The sequence below is a fragment of the Galleria mellonella genome, unplaced genomic scaffold (genome assembly GCF_026898425.1).
Source record: "Galleria mellonella isolate WM207_F2 unplaced genomic scaffold, CSIRO_AGI_GalMel_v1 utg537, whole genome shotgun sequence".
Taxonomy (NCBI): domain Eukaryota; kingdom Metazoa; phylum Arthropoda; class Insecta; order Lepidoptera; family Pyralidae; genus Galleria; species Galleria mellonella.
Genome location: NW_026442112.1, coordinates 1542712 through 1562839, shown reverse-complemented (window position 1 = coordinate 1562839; position 20128 = coordinate 1542712). Strand labels below are relative to the sequence as shown.

The 20128-nt window shown below is 34.6% G+C and overlaps 1 protein-coding gene across 1 annotated transcript; it reads right to left on the bottom strand.

Moving 5' to 3' along the window:
• Positions 1–333: 333 nt before the first annotated feature.
• Positions 334–18880, bottom strand: LOC128201515 (pancreatic lipase-related protein 2-like). The gene is made up of 7 exons (XM_052898722.1): positions 18695–18880; positions 14394–14563; positions 7641–7764; positions 3374–3619; positions 2635–2817; positions 1613–1772; positions 334–1111 (listed from the first exon to the last, which is right to left on the bottom strand). The coding sequence occupies exons 1-7, from the start codon at positions 18840–18842 to the stop codon at positions 895–897; spliced, it is 1248 nt and encodes a 415-aa protein (XP_052754682.1). The 5' UTR covers positions 18843–18880; the 3' UTR covers positions 334–894.
• Between the last annotated feature and the right edge of the window lie 1248 nt (positions 18881–20128).

Below are 20128 nucleotides of genomic sequence, written 5' to 3'. Positions count from 1 at the left end.
ATACAAAACGATTACTGGAATGACAAATGTGCATGGTGTAAGTCGATCGTGTACAGGCTTTTTAATGACCATTAATTTTAGACATAGTACATTGAAATAAATAATGATAATATATTTTTTTTATTGGATGAAAATGGAATGGTAACCCCGCCTGCGCTAGTGGGATATGCTTGCGGGGCACCAGTGAAGGGTGATCGATGAGGATGAAAACAGACCAGTTAGCCTATCATGATCAATTCATCAGGAATTAATCATGATAGTTTCCAATGACCAGTACCTGGTTGGGTATATTTAGACATAATACATTTAAATAAACACACATAAATAATGATAATATTAACAGAAATTTAAAATAGTAACTGTTAATTTCCTTGCGGGTTCTTCTTAGCAGATAATAACTTTCCAAATCCTGCATTCATAAAAAAAATGATTTAAAAGTGCCTATAAACATGTGTATTTTAATAAAGATGATTTAAATTTGAATTTGATAGATGAAGTCTAGACCTGCTGTATATTAAAGTATAGAAGGTTAAATATTTCCAACCGTTGCGGGTTTTTGGAAAAAAAGGGATTGTTAATAATGGGATCTAAAATTAGAAATATATCTTATCAGGTCGACCTACACGCTGTTTTACCCGGAAACCATCGTAATTGAACTGATTCTCGCGAAAAAATCTTGAATTTGTCGCGATGGGCCAAATGATTTGTTTTCATCCTCATCTATCCTCTCTCAATGGTACCCTGATATCGTTTACCTCGTAATTACGCAGCGATCTATTTTAACCTATTAAAACGACCTGTATTTCTTTGTAAGAAACGTTCAGTTTGACTGGTAAAAAAACTTTTTAAAAAGCAAGCTAATAATTTCTATTTCACCGTAGACTGTTTCTAACATTAGTTATCGTGTGGGACCACGTTATCGAGCCCGGACTTGATCCTGCCCGCGCGGAGCTTAATAAGTGGACGCGGCCGCTTCCGTGGTGGCGGCGTGGTGGTGGCGGCTGCCGCGTACTGTTCGTCCAGGCAGCAGCGACGGTCGCCCTCCGCTAGCCCCGTGGTGCTCGGACAGAACGGCGTAGCGAAGTCTTCGATACAGTACGCGCCTGATGCTCTGTTGATAGAAGTTTAACGGTCGTGATGTTACGGTGGATTTTAGGAAGGCTTGCTTTTTCACTTCTTTTGTATGATATTTTGTTCTTTTAAGATTCATTGTATGAATAAAAACGTTTATCTATTGTTGAACGAGACTATTGTCTGTGGTGTAGTTATCTAAGTGACCTTATAACTGTTTAATTTTTTCATACAGACCTAAATGTTTTTCAAGTTTTCATGGTAAAACAATAGATTAAATGAAGTTTGACACAATGGAAAGTTCATGAATGAAAATACAGTAGGTACGTGATATTTTCATAAATTTCGTATAGGCGAAGGTAGTTAGGCATTTCAATGCATCGTCAGTTCACAGTATGGTATGGTATGGTATAGTATGGTATGGTATGGTTTGTTCTACTGACGTCATGGGCGCGGGTTGTCCGAGCGGCACGGGCATGGCGGAGGCGCGCGCGGTATGGTATGGCACGCGATATGGTATGGTATGGTATGGTATACTGACGTCATGGGCGCGGGTTGTCCGAGCGGCACGGGCATGGCGGAGGCGCGCGCGGGCGGCACGCGCACCGAGCAGCGCCGGCCGCACGGCACCGCCTCGCGCGACCTGAACAGGCTCTCCGCCTGGTAGCACACCGACCACACGTGGCTGCACAGCGCCTCGTCTGCAATACAGAAGGGCGAAGTTGGCAGCCTTGATAGCGACAAATACATGCTCATCTTATCTATATCTATCTATCTATACTTATAATAAATCTGTAGAGAGGTCAATTCTGTACATGAAATATATTTATTATTTATTTGCGTATGCAGAGATGCAGACGATATGGCTCAGTATAATAGACAATTAACAGGGCTTAGTAATTCTCAGAAGGACGGCAGGTACTATCCTTAATCTATGTTACCAGACATAGTTTACGAACGTATATTATGCTGCGACATACATAGACACAGTTTACTGCAAACAACACATCAGCCTGTACTGCATAATCTATGATCGACTGTAGATCTATACTTATAATAAATCTGTAGAGGGGTCAATTCTGTACATGAAATATATTCCCAAAATAACTATCAGGTGGTGATTAGTGATCGATACTGATGCCAAAAATGCAATCAGTACAATTTTTGTCTGTCTGTCTGTCTGTATGTTCGTTATAGAAACAAAAACTCGACATGTCTTGTCTTTGATATGTCTATTATATATGTATGCAGAAAGAGACGTCAGATTTCTCCGCTCGGAGTCATAGTAAGTAATGTCAACACCATACAATCTATAGCTCATTCTTAAAATCACGAAACTTAAATACATTCAATTTTGAATCCATCTCTTATATTTGGAGCTGACAAATAGCAAGGTTAGATCGTTTTGTCATTTACACGACCCAGAACTATAAAAAAAAACCTGGGTTGCGAGCTTAACATTTGAAATTATATATCTACTTAAATAATACATTAGAGCAGGTGGCGAGTATATTTTTATCACACTTTTAATATTTGTGAATATTTGTTATGAACTATACGTACTAAGAGTGTCTTCGCAGTAAGGTTGGCTACGGCCACCGTTGAGGCAGAAGTCGGCATGGCCAAGTCTTGAAGCTTCGCCGTACCGGCCGGCGTTGGTGTGGAGCACATGTACAGCGCGCGCATCCCCTGGATCTAGACGCAGAGCTGGCGCCGACCTGATTAGAGGACGAGCTGGGTCTAGACCTGGTAAAACATATACAATATCTCATCAAAATCAGTCATTAACTGTCCACTAGTGAATATAGGCCTCTGCCTATTGGAGGGTTTTGCCAGTAATTGCCACGTTTGGCAGACTGGTTGGCATCCGCAATTAGGCTTCGGTGATGTTTAAAAAGAGATACTTCTTGGGTAGTATCCCTCGATCATTAAGTAGATACCCTAAGTCGCCTTTTACAACAGTCACGGCATAGAAACGGATGAGCCAATTTACTCCGAGATCATACGGCAAATATCTTCTATATTTTCAAATATGTATCCTATTAGAAGTCAATCACGAGGGTTTAAAATCATTATCATTTCAGCCAGTGAACAGTTCCACTGCTGAATATAAGCCTTTCCCATTATAAACTGTCATAAAACGACCCCAAGCCACTTGTAGTCTTAATTTTATATAAACTGCATCCACTGGCTGCCTACCTGCTTGTCATTTAAAGTCGTTGCTTCATGTAGTAGGTGTCTTCTTGCATAGAATTTGCATTGCGACCCATTGCAACTTTAAATCTGCTGAACTTTCACTCACCAATAATCCTATTCAACCTGAAGTTGATGTAGTTGGCAAGTATGCCACAGAGATGAGCGCCGAGCGAGTGGCCCACGCATGTGAGGCGGTCGGGGCGTAGTCCGGCCCGTCGGAGTGAATTCAGGGTCTCGGCCGCGCAGCGAGCCACCGGGCGCAGGTTGTGCACAGCGGCCACGTAGCACGGGGGCTGGCAGAGCGCCCCCCAGTCGAGCATAAATACGTTGTACCCACCACGTCGGAGATACGCTATGGGCAAAAATAGATTTTTCTTTCGAATATTTGGAAACACATAAAATAACAGCTTATTTAAAATTAGCGACCCGCTTCGGCTTCGCACGGGTGCAATGCTAATACTAAATATACTGCAGAATACAATTTCGAATATACATATATTTTTTATTTATCGTAACGTACTTATAAGTACGATAAAAATATCAGTGTTTCTCTACTATATTATGCATGTATTATACATATAAACCTTAATCTTAAATCATTCTATTAAAGAAACCGCATCAAAATCCGTTGCGTAGTTTTAAAGATCTAAGCGTACATAGATACAGACAGACGGCTAGCGACTGTTTTATACTATGTAGTGATAATACATGCTCGTACTATACTTATTTTAATCTAAACATTGGATGATACCTACAATAAATTACATTAATAAAAAACAATGTTATTAATATTAAAAAATACGTTTCTGTATTAGCTCCGTGTACTGCTAGAATGACATAAGACGGGCCATATGCTCGTTTACCACTACAGTACGTAGTATAAGTACAATTTTGTCAGCACAAAACTCAAACTCTGGAAGCGGGAAATGAGGGAACATTTCTGTTTGTTTCTGCAGCAAGAAACTAAGTTGAAGTTTTTTTGCAATATGTAGTTATATTACTTTGTTTATTATACATATAATAATTACCTATACAACTTTAGTTACTAATAAATGCTGTTAAATATAGTATAAGTATTATAAAATTGAAAGTAACACAGACAAAGTCGCAAGCAAATTTTAATCAATTATTTATTAAAAACCTAACCTACGTATAAATGCACTCATAATGTTAAAGCCAATGGTACGATATAACGGTCGTTGACTTGGAATAAAGCAGGAGAAAGTCATGGGAGTCGACGTAAAAGCGAAGTGCAAGCGCGATGCAACTTTGAATCACTGTAGACGAGTGCAACGCCAGGATAACTTCCTCATGAGCATACTGCAGTCCCTGCTACTGCTTTCACTTTCACGTGTAATCCGTATTTCTGTATTTATCATAAATTAATACCTAAACAATACGGTCTATTCTGAGTAGCCATTTCTTTATACTTGAACATATATTTATTTATCTACATATGTAAGTATATTATATGTATATGTATGTATATGTAAGTATATGCATAGATGTAGGTATATATTTATGTATATGTGTATTTATGCGATTAAATATAATGTTATTAATTTAATTTAGTCTAGTTTGCTTAAAAATGGTCACTATATTGTACACCGCTCTACCCGCTGACATTGATGCTTCTTTCCACTTTGGGTTTGCTGGAAGAAAACTTTATTAGAGTTAAGCTCGCCTTTGTATATTTGATTACCTCTGTCATATTCTTATAACTGGTGTGTACAATAAAGAATTAAATAAATAAAATTAAAGCTTCAATTGATATTACAGCGAAATGTTTTATGCCGTGTGGTCCCGGCATAGAATAAGCCACTCCTTCCTTTCCCATAAGTGTCGTAAGAGGCGGCTAAGAGAACTTAATGGTCGACGGATTGGTAGCTGCGTTCCTCTTAAAACGTCACCAAGATCTAACTGCGGTTGTCGATTCGCCTGCCAATCATGGAAACGACTGGCAAAACGCCCCAAAAGAGGGGCACCTATGTTCAGCAGTGGACAATGGTATATCGACTAATTAGAATTTTATTAAAGATATGTGTATATATATTATTGAATATAAACACATTAACTTTTTTAATTTAAATACCATTTCGGCAAGGATTTTACAAAATAGGTTTGTGGTTAAACCTCTTCCCCCACCTCTCCGTTAAAAATGCCAATGATCAAAAATATTCTAACAAAAGTTATATAACCTATTTATCGGTCGTACATAAACTTTACAAACGAATACAGGCTAGATATTTGATATTCAACAAGTGTACACAGTTATAGAAATCCGGATGGAAACAATTATTTAACTATTTTGAGTGCGGCGCACTTTTTTATTTATTTATTTATTTATTCTTTATTGCACAATAAAATTTGTACAAGTAGCGAGCATATTGCCGTACGGCGTGCTACCTAATCATAAGGTAAAAACAAAAAGCGTTTGAAGGCAGTAGTTTTTGTACCTATTTGAGTTAGGAATTTATATCATTTGTTTATTTTAGGTTATTAAGACTCTCAATTTGTTTAGATATATCTCTGATAGTCGATCTTATTTAAAATTACATCATAATTCATGATGTATGATTTAAAATAATAGAAAACTATACTATTTGTGTAGCAAATTTAATTAAAATACTTTCAGTAAATTAATATAGGCTTTCTCATCATGGTGGGGTACTTAATCGTCGCCAGCGCATATCTTTTGATTTCACACTGTTTATACAATTCCTTATAAATTTTTTGATTGATTGATTGACTGACTGATTGACTTATTGACTGAGTGATTGACTGATTGACTGACTGATTGATTGATTGACTGATTGATAAACTGACTGATTGATTGATTGAATGATTGACTGTTTGATTTACTGACTGAATGACTAACTGACTGACTGATTGATAGACTGACTGATTGACTGATTGATAGACTGACTGACTGATAGACTGAATGACTAACTGACTGATTGATTGATTGATTCTCCTTCCTACATCATCATCTCAGCCATTATCTGTCCAGTGTTGAACGTAGACCTCTCCCATAGACTGTCATAGAAGACTGTCCTGAGCCACCTATATCCATTGATTCCTTTTAATGCATTTGAAGTCGTCACTCCATCTAGTGAGAGATCGTCCTAACTGCGTTTGCTCATATTAGGTCGCCATACAAAAATCTTTCTTTCCCATCGATTATCGGTCTTTCGAGGTATATGACCAACCCATTTATTATCCTTCTATTCTCAATATGCCTGTATTTGGGGTAGTAGTTATCTACCTAATTTAAGAATAACTTCAATTATTATAATTCATGGTAATGGCACTCTTACGGGCACAACCGCTAGTGTGGTTTGCGCAGGAGTGGCGGAACATCACGGCTACAAATTCACATTCAAAAGGTTCTTTAATATAGGCTTTCCTGAAGTCTAAAACTAAAATTTCATACTGCTAGCTTCAATTATAAGAACTCCCATACAAACATTCGTCATCTTTTTGGAGGTGAATTGATTGATTGACTGATTGACTGACTGACTGAATGATTGACTGACTGACTGATTGATTGATTGACAAAAGGTTCTTTAAGCGTAATTCAGTAACAAACATTTATGTTTAGATGTATACATGTATACATCTAAACATAAATATGTAAACATCTTACTTTACAAACAAGACATCTATTAGTAGTTTAATTAAATGAATGAATAAGTAAACTTTATTTGCAGTGTACAATATAAGAATTAATAATTAATATAATTTAATTATTAATCAAGAAACATTTTTATAACTTTAGAGAACATTTTTTACTTTTTATTACTTTTAACAAAAATTTACTTCCATTTTAATAAAATTAACTTATAGGGATGAGACTATCCTTTGAGGAAAAATAAAAAGAAATTATATTTACTTAGATCATAATCGGGAAAGATGTAGAAAATATTATACAGTCAAATGGAAATTTCTCCTTCATTGAAGTATCTACTATAATAGCACTATAATATGTTGTACCCGCAAATTAGATCTTATGACCGGGTTAAAGAGTAGGTAATAGAGAAAGCTCTATTCTAAATACTCTGTGTATTCGTTGTAGTATATTATGTTCACGTACTGGCCACTAATAATTTCGTAAATACTGACCGGTAACAAAATTGTTAATAAATAATATTGTTAATAAATTTGAATAAATAGAACAAATGTTCTATTTATTCTTTCAATGAATAAATTAGTGTATAACCAACTCGGTTGCGTATCACTACAATCATATACACAATTTCATGACAATTGGTCATGCCTTTAAGGTAACAAGACAAATGCAGTTTCACATACAAAATACATATTACTTAGTAAGCAAGTAAGGATTGCTCATATAATTTAGGTCTTATGCTTACCGTCTCTAAGTACTGTGATAGGCAAAGTATCATCACCGCCGGCGTAGCCGTGTATCAGCAGAATAGTCTCATGGGACGGCTCCCATCCACTTTGTCTCAACCAATCTTCACTGTACAGATCCACCTGTAAAAGAGAATAAATACGACTATTTTAAACAACGCAGCATAGTAATATGGGGAGGAGGAAGGGATTATTAGTAATGCGGATTACCACTCCCATCGCTAACAATACACCCTAACAGGTTCACCTGCCTGTGGTCCTCCCTGGAAACCATTGTGCTGAATTCCAAGTGTATTCATTATGATGGACTAATTGACCTGCCTTTTCATTCTCACGTAACATCTCTCACTGGTACTCCGCCAGCGTATACCGTTAGCGCAGGCGGGGTGACCATTCCATTATCATCCATAAAATAAGCATAGAAATATGAATGGATCCCAATGATATGGATTAGCACCACACCATGCATGTTTCCTAGGGGTATATTGCTAGCACCAGAGGGTGGTGCCCTCTGGTGTTAAGAATTTCTAAGCCACCATTGTTGTATCCGAGGGCCTCACTAAACAAGTGGCAATTACATATTTTTAAATAATTGCAAAGCAATCCCAAAAGAATTTAAATAATTAGGTCTTAAGTGGTTTTTGAAAAAGTGTTTCTATTCTTTGAAAGAATTTATTGGCAAACGTGATAGTAATTAGTGTAACATATTTGATGTAAATGTAAACTATGACATATGACATACTGTAGTAAAAAAAATATTTATAATTTACATTTGCTAATATTGTTTCTATTTTATTTGATATTCTAATCTATTGACATAAAAATATTGTAATAAATTAAGTTGTATGTAATTAATGTGACATAATATCCACGGATCTGTTTATTGTACAATTTTAAATTAATTATTGATACTTGCAGTAAAAATAAATATAATTTATAATTTGCATGCTTAATACTCGTATTTTTTTAAGGGATTGTTAGTAATGTAGACTATCAGTACCATTGCTAACAATATATACTGTCAGGTCGATCTCCGCGTGGCTCCCCCTTGAAGCCATTTTGCTGAATTCCAAGTGTATTAATCACAACGGGCTAACTGATCTGAGTTTTCATTCTCATCTAATCCCTCATTTATCCACCAGCGAATACCATTAGCGCAGGCAGGGTTACCATTCCATTATCATTCATTAAAAAAATAAGAACTTTGTTATCATCTATTCAAAACAAATAAAGTATTATATTGTAATCATTTAAACCTAAACTCGAAATAATTCAGCGTTTTTGACTGGGATCTTGGATCCTCCGACCGCAGTCAAGCAAGTTTGTTTTTTATAGGTGAAGTTTGTGTGGTACACCCGCCTATACTAATGGCATACAACCAGTAGAAGATGAGATTATGTGGATGAACTCAGCTCAGCTGGCACATCGAGATGAATTGGACAATAATTAACCGCGATAATTTTTCAGGAAGAACCCCGTGGAGGTCGACCTGATAGGATGTAATGCTAACTTAGATTGCTAGCAACGACAATTGACACGAGTATTTATAATCCGTTTCCCTCCGCAATCAAGCGTTATCAGACTGAGTAACAACTGTTCAGAGCGGGACAAAACATTGAATCTAGGTCCTTCAGTCTCGAACACTATACCGATGCGATGTTCAAATTGAGAATGAAACCTACGAATGTGTCACAAAGGCAAGCGTGGTCCCCGTCGAGGACGAATAGCGGTATTCCGGTCGCATTCCTCTTCATACTGGCAAAACCGTCTCGCTGACGTTCCTTACATAATAATGTGTGGACAAAAGTGAAAGAGATGACCCTAATGTCGCCTGTTTCTAGGAATTTATGTAGGATTTCTGGTTATTCATTATGTTTAGACGCAACTAATAATATTATAGAGTTGTAATTTGTAAATTGAGTTTTTTCTTGAAACAAACTACATACATAGGTACGCTGTACAGAATAGGTAAATATAATAAAGTATATGTTTATATATATTTTTTTTTATTTATACTTTATTTATTATTTATGATATACAAAAATTACATTGTTATAATTTATATTAGATAAAGATCCAACAACAAGCAATCTTAACTTTGTAAGATTTCTCTTCCAGCAAACTTTGAGTAAAAAAGAGTATTAATTACCAGCGTGCAATGTGCGTGCAATAAGAAGTGGAAACAGTTTAACTGAACTTTAAACATTTAGACTAGACAGTGTAAAAGGCAGACTTAATAAGCTTAATCATAATGCCAGTAAAACCATTTTATCAGAGGGAGATTTTGTACAAAAGTCGTTTGCTTGGGTACCTTTGTCCCATTCGTGTTTCTACCGTGAAGTAGTTGTTTGCATGGCTGTGTTTCGGTTTGAAGGGTACAGAGGAATAACACCGGAGTCCTAAGGAATGGCAACGCATGGGGGGTATCATAGGCGAAACAGCATACTCAGTTATATCCATAGTACTACTCATGTCTATAGGCGACGGTTACCACTTTTCATCAGATGGGCCGTCAGCTTGTTTGCCATTCTAAGTTGCATAAAAAATGCATTATCTAACAGTCAATAACAGGAAATATAATTTATGTATATCTGCCTATTATATCATCATGATAAAATAACCGAATAAATTTTAATAACATACGTAAGAATAACATCGAATAAATATTTTTTAAAAGATATCAAGTAGAATAAAGTGTCAAATAGCAATAATAATGTTGTATGAAAAATAGGAAACTAAGAAGAGATTTCCAAGAGAATTCCTATAGGATCGGAAGATATTATACCTAAGTGATTTAATACGGGCGATGTCACGCGACAAAGCAAATTTGTAATAATATTTGAGCGACTTCAGAACATATGTATACGGTTTATATTTAATCTTCGCAAATATGACCACATTTCTGATTTCCGCAATCAACTCAAGTGGCTTCCAATTCGCCTTCGCAGGAACTGGCACATCCTATCTCTTCTTTACACTATTCTTTTTCATCCTTCAACTCCCGATTACCTCAAAATGTGCTTTGATTCATGTCGATTCTCAGGGTCGTACATTGCGCAGCGCGAGATCCTTTCGTTTAGTAACTCCTATTCATTCTTCTAAATTCTATTCCAATTCTTTCACTATAAAAGCTATCCGTCTCTGGAACTCCTTAATTAGATCAGCGCAATCTCTTGCCTCGTTCAAGAGGCAGGTAAAATCTCATTTCATATCTCTCTAATTTGCTTTGACGTTTACTATGTGTGATTTATCTTGAATTTAGTATATTTATGTTTATGTATTATTATTTATATTATATATATGTATGTTTATGTATTATTATTTATATTATATATGTATGTTTATGTATTATTATTTTTATTATATATGTATGTTTATTTAGGTTATGTAATCTTATTTTTATATTTAGAATTTTTTGCATTTTGTCTGATTCCTTTTATGCATTTACTGTGTCTGATTTGCGCCATCTACCTTTCTCTCTGTACTTATCCATTCTTTATGCCAGGTTGTCTGTAAGAGATTGCTTGTAGCGATAAGGCCGCCTTTTGTATATGCACGTTCTGTATAAATACTCCTTGTATACATCTTTACTGTGCGCAATAAAGAGTTTATTATTACTATTATTATTATTAATATTCTACGTACGTGTAGTTTTCAAAAGTGGGAAAAACAATTAAATCGACCATTTGCAGGCGATATATCATGACAAAATATACACAAGTTCTTAAGTTACACCTTCAGGAACACGACTGCGAAAGACGCATTCGATTGACCGACAGTCAAAAATATTGAAATATTTTGGTTTGGTTTCCATTGCATCTACATATATAAACATCACACATCAATTTTGCATAAATATTTTTCATGTACAGACATCTTCCAGTTACAATTTTATTATATTACTTTGCATCCTTAATTATATCTTCTGTTATTTCTGTCTACGGTCAAGTGATAGATAACGCCATATGGTGTTAAGTCCACCATTTATATATTGTAAGTGTATTAATTCGCCGTGTCGGTCCCGGCATAGAATGGGCCACCCCTTCCTTTCCCTTGGGTGTCGTAAGAAGCGACTAAGGGAACTTAACGGTCGAGGGCAGCGGCGTCCCTCTTAAAACATCCTCAGAGGCCTAACTGCGGTTGCTAACCCGCCTGCCAAGCGTGGCAATTAATGGCAAAACTCCCCTTATGGAGAAGGCTTATGTCCAGCAGTGGACAGTTAACAGCTGAAATGATGAAGTGTATTAAAGTTTAATAAATAAATAGTCAGACCGACAGGGTCACTGTCAACTGACATGATTACTACTTGGCACAATAACTCAATTCCGTAACGCAGATTCGTTTACCACTTGGTAAATGGTGCTATTTATAGAATTTTTATAATTTTTAAACTTTAAATTTTATCACCTATTGAGAAAAAATATACTTTCTTGCCACGAGTAAAATACTGAGGGCGTGTATTATACGAGTATATCGAAAAATGAATCTTGCCCTTGTATGCATGCAGCGGTCACACTCCACAGAACCGACCGTGGACTGCTTTCGTTTACTACTTAATTTACATTAATATATGTAAAGGAATTATATTCTTTATGTTGGATGGGTCAATATTACCATCCTAAACAAAATACTAGAATCCTAAAATAGATTTTTCAAAATTTTACATCTCATCGATCGACATTTTTATTTATATCTAGTAAATACTATTCAAGTTTCTGCCGTTAAGCAGTTGTGTTTTTTTTTTTTAATGTGTGAAAATGGAATGGTAACTCCGCCTGGGTTATCAGTATACACTAGCGGAGCATCAGTGAGAGATGATAGATGAGAATGAAAGCAGGTCAGTTAGCCCATTGTGTGACCAATTCAGCAAGATTTAATCACAATGATTTCCAGGGCGAACCGCGTGGAGTTCGACCTGATAGGAGTTTATTGCTAGCAATGGGGGAGCAGTTGTGTTTGCATGGTTCTGTTTCGCTTTGAAGGTTGGGATATGGCGATAAAAATACAAGGTATAGAGGCATAACAAACCTTAGTCCTCAGGAATGGTCGCATAAAATATATCATGGGTACACGATATACTTTGTTATGCCCATTGTACTGTTCATTTCTATAGGCGACTATTACCACTATCCATCAGGTGGGTCATCAGCTTGTTTGCCATGCTAAGTTACATAGAAAATGTCCATCAAAAATATTCCAAAATTAGAAACCATTATAATTGACTTCTGAACCATTCGTCACGACAAGACAACTGACCTAACTCCATCCTCACCTATAACCTCTCACGGGTGTCCGGTCAGCGTGTACTGATGGCGCAGACAAGATTACTACTCTACGTACATTCTATTAAAAAACTAGGTACATATAAAGTTATGGCCGTTCCAACACCGTGTTCAACAACTAATGAACGCGTGGGAACTTCCCAAGAACAAAGCACGGCAACACGCAACTACTATACGCATAATATAAAGCTGAAGTACCTACTCTCTATTTCGTTAATTTAATAAGGTACCTAATTAAAATTACAAATGTGTAAAACCCTTAATACGGTTTTATGTTTGATAAGGGTTTTTTTTATGAATCATTATGTAATGGTAGCCTTGTTTGTACTATTAGTATATGCTAGCGGCATATCTTTGAGGGCTGGTAAGTGATAATAAGTAGGTACAAAATTAGATTCAGTAGGCCCTTTGTAACAAATTCACAAAAAAATAATCACGAATTATGTGTATGATTATGAAACCATTTTCCAGTGGAACCACGTCATGGTTGACAGAATGTATATAAGAGAAAAATAGAATACCAGAAGAAGACTTTGTACAAAACTCGTTTGCAAACACGAATTGGACAGAGGTGCTTGGGCACTTTTCGTGTTTTTACAGTGAAGCAGTTGTGTTTGCATGGCTGATTTAAGTTTAAAAGATGGGATATGGTAGTGAATTTACAGGATACAGAGGAAGAACACCTGTTCTCAAGAATGGTAACACACGGGTATCATGAGCGAAACAGTATACTCTGTTATGTCCATGGTACTGCTCAAGTCTATAGGCGACGGTTAACACTTTCCATCATGTGGGCCGTCAGTTTGTATAATTGCATAAAAAAAATATTATGAATATCCTGTCACTGATAATTTCCTCCCCCTCAGTTTGATAAGATTTGGCTAGAGCTATATGTAGCTAGCAATATGTAATTAGTTTTCATAGTCTAAATATAGGTATATATATATATATAGGCGAAAAGGGATTGTTAGTATTGCGGATCACCAGTCCTATTGCTAGCGATATAGCTTGTCAAGTCAACCTCCCCGTGGTCCCCCTAGAAACCATCGTGCTGAATTCCATCAATCGAATATTCGTGTACACATCACGATAGGTTAACAGACCTGCCTTTTCATTCATCATAATCATCTATTATCTCTCATTGGTGCCCCGTCAGTGTATTGAGTTCTTCTATAAGGGTAACTCGTCTGAACATAGGTACCGTATCACAGATTTCTATCATGCAAAGAATTTTCTAGTGTTAGTAGATAGTATATATAATATCAGACATAAGCATGGTATCTAAATTTTTAAAAGTGACAACACTGATAACGCAAGATTAATTGCATAGGAACTCCGTGGTATATTCAAAAATATTGCGGCGATAGTTCACTGGTCACTGGACTAGATTAGTCCACTGTAGGACTTTCACTTTATGGCTTATGCTTTGTGGTATATTAATGACTTAATCCGCTAAAAAATATATCTTACAACTTTCTTGAAGGGCTCCGCTTCTGTGTAGAGATGCAATAGTACGTCAGGGTCCGGGCATGGCTCCCTTTCCCGTTTCCATATACAGTCCTCGAATGTAGCCTCTGAGAAGTTGCTGTTGTGCAGTAGTAGAGCCTCTTTGATCGGATTGGGTCTTTGAGCTAGAGTACCTGTTGAAAAATTGGTGATTTAATTTAGAATCTCTTTAAATTACGCAGCTTGAAATGATAAACAAGCTGACAGATCATCTAATGAAAAGTAGCAACCGTTGTCTAAAAGTATAAGTAAGATATTTCTTTCTTATTTAGAAAATTAAGTAAAGTAGGTATCTAATCTGTTTACTGTATAAGGATTGGTGTGATGAAGGTACGAGTTAATGGAAAAGATATGCTAAATGAGCTGCAGATAAATAGAAAATAAAATAATTGAGAAATAATATTTGATGTTTCTCTGTTTATGGCGAAGAAGAATGTTTATTAATCTCTATCTCTATTACATTAAAGTGGGTTTTCTCTCATTTTTAACGTATAATTAATAACCTAGATGGCATATTGTTTTACGAACTATTAAATTTATCGAGCAAAAAAAATACACAGGTTCAAATTTCAAAGGTTCACTAAGACACATATAAAATAATAATTTATTAGAAAAGGACCAGGGACATCTCCATTGTATATTCCATTTTCGAGATCAGTACAGATCTATAAGACGGTACCTATTCACCAAAAGGCCGACTGTTTACATATTGTGACTTTGGTTAAATAAAAAAATATATAATGTTTTAAAATATGTGGGATAACAAATGTACATTGTACATAGGAAGACAATTTGCTGTGTATGCAACTTTATCAGAGTGAATAGGGCACATCGATTGTTGGGATTTAAAATTAGTCCATATACTATTGCATCCTGTATGAGTTTTATAATAATTTGGTTACACTGAAGAAGTACCAAGTTAACAAACTGTAATATTAAGAGCAGCCATGCCACGGATTAATTATACCAACAGAATAGATAAGTACAGAGTCCTTGCTTTTTTTTTTAATTTCTGAAAATGGAATGGTAGCCCCAACTGCGCTATATCGATATATCGATGTATAAGCTGATGAGAGATGATAGTTAAGTTGGCCCATTGTAATAAATTCATGAAAAATTACCCGCAATTGTTTCTAGGGAGAATCGCTTGAAGGTCGACTTACATAAAAATAAATATATTGCCAACAATATAGGGTATATTGCTAGCAATGGAATTTTCATACTCCATTACTAATAATCCCTTTCCCCTCGGAGTCCATGCTTGTACTATACTACTATTACCACTTTCTATCTAGTGAACGTACTTGTTGCCAATTATCTATTTGTTCGTCATTCCCAAGAGACACTAGTATAATAAAAAAGTTGAAGAAAACAAATTTAAATTCCTCAAGTGTATGTAACAACAAATTATGTAAAATTTCACCACATCCTATATTCCGCTCACACTGTCAACTACGATGGATTGTAACAATGCAAATTGCTATAGTTAAGTTATAAAATGAAATAATCCTTTTTCGATTAAGTTTATAAGTTCTATATATAAATTATTTAAAATACATATTAAGAGGAAAAGTTTTATTCTTTACGTAGTGACCAAGTATAAACATAATATATCAATATTTCAATCAATGAAGTCTCGTAAGACAAACCCAATATCAAGCCACTTAGGCTTTTTTTAAAGGAAATATCAGTGGGACTTTTAGTCAACAGTCACGTTGGTATGTAAAAATACAAAAAATCACAAAAAAGTCTTGTATCCTTATTTATTTAATACATTAAATTTGCATGCCTACAATTTTAAGGCAATTAAACAGATGCTAAAAAGGTCTGTCACACGGCCTTTATTATGTATTTGTTTAAAGCAATTAAATATTTAACTTCATTTCATTTCACCATATAACTGCCAATTAAAGAAGCAAGGTAAAATACTTTCTTCCTGTAATTATCATAACCATTAGAAGACTACAAATCTATACAAATTAAAATAAATCGCTACTCGTAAATGTGTTGCTAAGCATAAAGCGAGAAGTGCTTGATCAATTCGGTTATTTTTTTCCAAATATCAGTTGAAGCCTGAGGCAGGTTTTTATGAAAAATTACGAAAAATTGGAACAACTTCCCAGAAAAAGGTAAAAAACATTATTCTTTTTACCATACAAACTGTTACTAGCTGCAGATGCACAATATTATCAGAGTTCTGACAGAATGACGTCTGTCAGGTTATCTAATATAAAATACATTTAATTAGTCTTTCGTCATTACTAGTACCCATGGGCTACTTATTATGGGCCCAATATGCTTGCACTGCTTTAGTTTATAATCTATATTTGATATTAGGCAGTACCACTATTCTATTCCAACCATAACACCCACATTAATTTTCAGTAAAAGAATTGCAGAAATAGTTTTTTATGCGACTTGGAATGACAAACAAGCTGATAGAAAGTGGTAAAGTTATTCGTAAACAATAATATATATAATCGCACTGTAGATGTAACAGAATACACAGCGACATCTATAGAACACTTCATGCATTGCTATTTCTGAGGATTATGGCATTATGCTTTATAGTTCACTGCCATATCTCACTCTTTAAACGGGAACACAGCCATGTATCATCATTAATTGACCGGTTTTTATCTTGACCTGTCACCCTTTACTGGTGCTCCGCCAGCGTATGCAGATAGAGCAAGCGAAGTAACCACTCCATTTTCACCCATTAAAAAAATACCAAGAGAGACTTTGAACAACGGTCGTCTCCCAATATGCTTTATTTTTTAATTAAGTAATGAAAGGATATTTTTTTGGCACTTCGAAGATTTATATCTACATATGTTTTATGGAAAAGACAACTTTCTTTCGAATGATAATTGCTAGGTAATAGGTTTATTTATTAACATTTTTAAATTACATAATATAAAAGAATCGTTCGACTTTTTTCCATCATATCGGAATAAGATAAATATTATGTAGGTATTTTATAGCAAATATTTAATTTATTATGATTGAAATCTACATAATTATACAATATTTAAATTATGTAATTTTGATGAGAAATTCATTAATTTTCCTACATAATTTTAGGACTGTATTCATTATATCAGCCTTTAACTGTCCACTGCTGGACATAAGTATCCCTCTTGGGGAGTTTTGTCAGTATTTGCCACGCTTGGCAGGCGGATTGGCAATCGCAGTTAGGTTTTAGAGATATTTAAAGAGGGACACTGTTGCCCTTTCCTCGCTCTCTCTTAGTCATCTCTTACGACACCCACAGGAAAGGAAGGGATTATGATAAAAATATTATTGTTATTATATAGGGCGAGGGATGGGCAGCAGCGTCCCTCTTAAAACATCCTCAAGCTTCCTGGCAAAACTCCCTTTATGGGGTAGACTTACATCTGTCCTGCAGTGGACCGTTAATGGTTGAAATAAATAATAATAATAATTATATATTATTATAATAAAAAATTGTGTTTTTACTATGTTACTCTGTTGCGGAACTGAAAATTTGGATCAAGTAATGAACTGTTTGTATACATCATGGGAACGTTAGGTGATCTCCTTTCTACAATTTGACGTCACTTGAAAACTGACTACTGAAATCTTTGTAATTCAATGTTACTCTTGTTGCTAATTATGAATGAGAGTGCATTTAAAAATAATAATATTTACAATTTTCCAAGCAACTTTTTTTACCCTAAAAACCATTATATTACGAACGTTCGCTTGAAAATGCTTGACTTACTAAATAAAAATTAAATTAAATAAAAACTCGTGAAATAAAAAGAAAAATGCTAAAATATTTATATAAATTATATTATCATACCAAAGTGCCTTTTTATAATTTTAAAATAAAGAAACTTTTACGGATTTCAATCTCAAAGCGTGGGACCAATAATGGAAAAGCAAAAATAATAATCCTCGAGATTTAATTCCTTTTTGAAATCGGTATAGATTAATGAAATCTCTAATTGTGTTAAATATCTCAGAATTTCTACACCTTAAAAATAAACGGAAATTAAAATTATAAAGGTATATATAATATTCTACTAAAAATTCTAATTATTACTATTATCAATTGTATCAATAAATTAATAAGATAAATACATAAATTATTATCTATTATTATTTTTAAGTTTTTGCAAAAAAAAATTGGCAATAGTTGAAAATATTTCCACTACTCAATTACAGAAATAGGGCTCACTCATGTTATTTGTAATACTTAAGTAAGATTATTTTAACAATGTTTTGCAAGAATCACTTACCGTAAGCAAGGAGCGTTGCTATAGCTGCAAACGTCGACTGCGCCCGTGCATACGCCATCCTTCCTGACCGATGACTGCTATACTGTGTCGTATTCGACTGCCTGGAGGGGACATTCGTAATATATTCAGTATGTAAAAGAATTTTCATTGCGTAGACAATTTTTCCTTAGCGGCACTTTGATGCCTGGAAGCCTGACGCGTTTCGTAAACTTAGCGAATGATATTTGTAATAATGGCAGGTTATACATAAGTTCGCGTAAGATAAACAGCCGGTGGGTAATTGCTAGTCATGGTTGATGGTGTTGTAAGTCTCTATATGTTATGGTTGTGTAAAATACGCACGATATGTTTTCGCACGGTTGGTAGTAAATTAACGCTGACATAATCAAAACAAATATCTCTATCTATGCAAATAGATATTTAAATGTGCGATTCGAGAGTAAATACATTAGGTAATTTGTTTTTCATTCGTATTTGTAAATTTATATTAGCTATTAATAAATTCATTGTAGTGAGAGGTTTTATATTTTTAAGTCCAATCTATTCTAATCCAAAATAGCAATAAAAATAACTTTTTTTTTTATTTCCCAGTGAGATCGGCAAAATCAATTACTTAATACCAAAACTTTAGTAATATGATAAATAAAAAATACCTTTTTTTTTCGAGTAACGTTAATAATAAAGTAATTAATTACTTAAGATTTAGTATGTCTGTAATAATTTTGACAAATAAAGATCGTCTTCCAAAAAAAGAAACAATATCAAATGTGGCAAAACCAGTTATTTTGATTACAAAACTAAATTACCAGACCATTTTTGGTAATATATTTGTGGGACCAATCTATAATATATCCTTTCAGATAAAAACAAAATTTTCCAAATCAGTTTAGAACTGAGGGAGTTATGAGGTAACAAAGATATAAACAAAAATACAATCGAATTGAGAACCTCCGTCTTCTTGAAGTTTGTTAGAAATAGCACATTAAAAGTAAATCCTTTGGATTAAATAAATGGATAGTTAAAAAAGGTTCACAATTAATGAAGATGTTGCTTGAAATACGTATACACAAAAATAATAGTCTAACTGCGCGGACTTCTCAATTTTTAATTCATTGGCGGATGTTGTAACTTTTTATTTCACATTAATTATTTAGAAAAAAGTAAGATTAGCTATCGATCATATCTCATATATAAGGGATACCATTTGTAATAATTACAATTGGCTTTTTCACCCGGATATGAAACTTGAAAGTGTAAATATTCGATATTTTAGTAATTACAAAATTCTCTTATAATGAGAGTAGGTATTTATCTATTTTTCCACATTTATTTTTTATTTTATGAGGGGTATAGATTAAGAATATTACCTGTTAATCTTAATCTTAATTAGAGCTGTAAAACTATCAATTTTAAGTGTTCATAATAATAAGCGTA

Excerpts from the sequence above, each read along its gene's own strand:
- LOC128201515 (XM_052898722.1), bottom strand. The coding sequence starts at position 18,842 with ATGAAAATTCTTTTACATACTGAATATATTACGAATGTCCCCTCCAGG. Across the intron at positions 14,564-18,694 it reads AGCAACGCTCCTTGCTTACG|GTACTCTAGCTCAAAGACCC; the intron begins GTAAGTGATTCT and ends ATTTTTCAACAG. Across the intron at positions 2,818-3,373 it reads CAGGTTGAATAGGATTATTG|GTCTAGACCCAGCTCGTCCT; the intron begins GTGAGTGAAAGT and ends ATGTTTTACCAG.